Here is a 1,361-nt window from a genome sequence, read left to right as displayed (position 1 = left end):
AAACACTTCACCCAATGGTGTGGCTTCATACCAAATGGCTTAGGCTACCAGTGGTTGGCAGATCTTGAGCCTTTGAAGAGCTCCACACCTTACCCTTGCAGGGCCAACCTCTCCCAGTTTTTCCTTTCCATATCCCTCCAATTAGAATGATATGTTTTAGATCGCTGGTCAGGCGTAGGGATCGGAAGTCCAGCCAAAGTGACGGGGTCAGTAGAGTGCACTAGTCTCAAATACATTTTGATCTTAAGACACGGGACAAGAGACTCAAATTTTACTATAGCTAAGCCCCGTCATGATGACGGGAGTATAGCAGGCCGTCAGCCATACAGGCAGGTAGGTGACACCAACGTTTGACAGCCTTTTTGACCAGGTTGTCTAGTTCTTTGAATAGGCTCATATTCAGGTTTCCCAGCTCAAGTTGGTAAAATAGTTGAGGTAAAGCGTACGTGCAGAGTATGTCTACCCTCCCATGTGGCTTGAGGGGTGACTCTGATATTTGCCCTATCCCTTTCTCTAGGTTTAGTTTAACAGCTTCACCGACAACCCCAGACCACGGACAGACGTTTGCACCAATATAACGGCAAGACAAGATTGCTCGGGACCGATCATCGGGAGTGTTTCACCATTAACCGTCCATGGGGGAAGTCATTGATGGTGAAGGTTTTATTCGACCCCTAATCAGCATTCCGGCACTTTTGGTGATGTTAAGGCCAAGTCTGTTTCCCGAACAAAATTTATCCACGATATTCAACATCGACTGGAGCCAGTAGTACCATGTCATCAGCATATGCCAGGGTAGAAACAGGAGCCTGTTCTTCACCCAGCATAAAGCCTTGACCTTCCTCGTCTAGTTTGCATAGGAGAGGGTCCAGAGTGATGTTAAACAATATAGGAGACATGAGGTCCCCTTTTTTGACGCCCCTCATCAGAATGATGGGGCGAGTAGACTGGCTGCCTACCCAAAAGGACGTCGAAGAACCACTATACATATCCTCCACGATTCTGATGAATTGTGGGTGGATAGCAAACCTTTCAAGGCTGGCCAGAAGATGTTTGTGACCAGTGGTGTCGAAAGCCGTCAACAAGTCAAGAAGCCCTAGGGCCATTGTTCCCCTTCGCTTAGCCCTCCTCATAGCAGACTGTAGTAGAAATATATTATCTCTACATCCAGCCTGAGGGATGAAGCCTCCCTGGTGAGAATTAATCTGCACTGCCTGCTCGAGATGGCATGCCAGAATCCTGGTATATAGCCACAACACAATAGCTACTGGTGAAGCCATTACTACGCTTTTGCTCTCAGTCATGCACGATGACTGGCATTCCACGGGCGTGCTGTCTGTGGCTGCTGGCATATTACTTCC

General features: G+C 48.0%; 1 protein-coding gene across 1 annotated transcript in view; it reads right to left on the bottom strand.

Annotated features, from left to right (window-relative positions):
- Window positions 1-236, bottom strand: part of LOC106468089 (origin recognition complex subunit 2-like) — a 104,437-nt gene extending 104,201 nt beyond the window's left edge. The window contains exon 1 of the mRNA XM_013928492.2: window positions 94-236. Coding sequence (XP_013783946.2) covers window positions 94-236 — 143 coding nt within the window. The remainder of the gene's footprint in view (window positions 1-93) is intronic.
- Window positions 237-1,361: the final 1,125 nt, after the last annotated feature.

The sequence above is a fragment of the Limulus polyphemus genome, unplaced genomic scaffold (assembly GCF_000517525.1).
Source record: "Limulus polyphemus unplaced genomic scaffold, Limulus_polyphemus-2.1.2 Scaffold2867, whole genome shotgun sequence".
Taxonomy (NCBI): Eukaryota; Metazoa; Arthropoda; class Merostomata; order Xiphosura; family Limulidae; genus Limulus; species Limulus polyphemus.
This window is presented reverse-complemented; position numbering and strand designations above follow the sequence as displayed.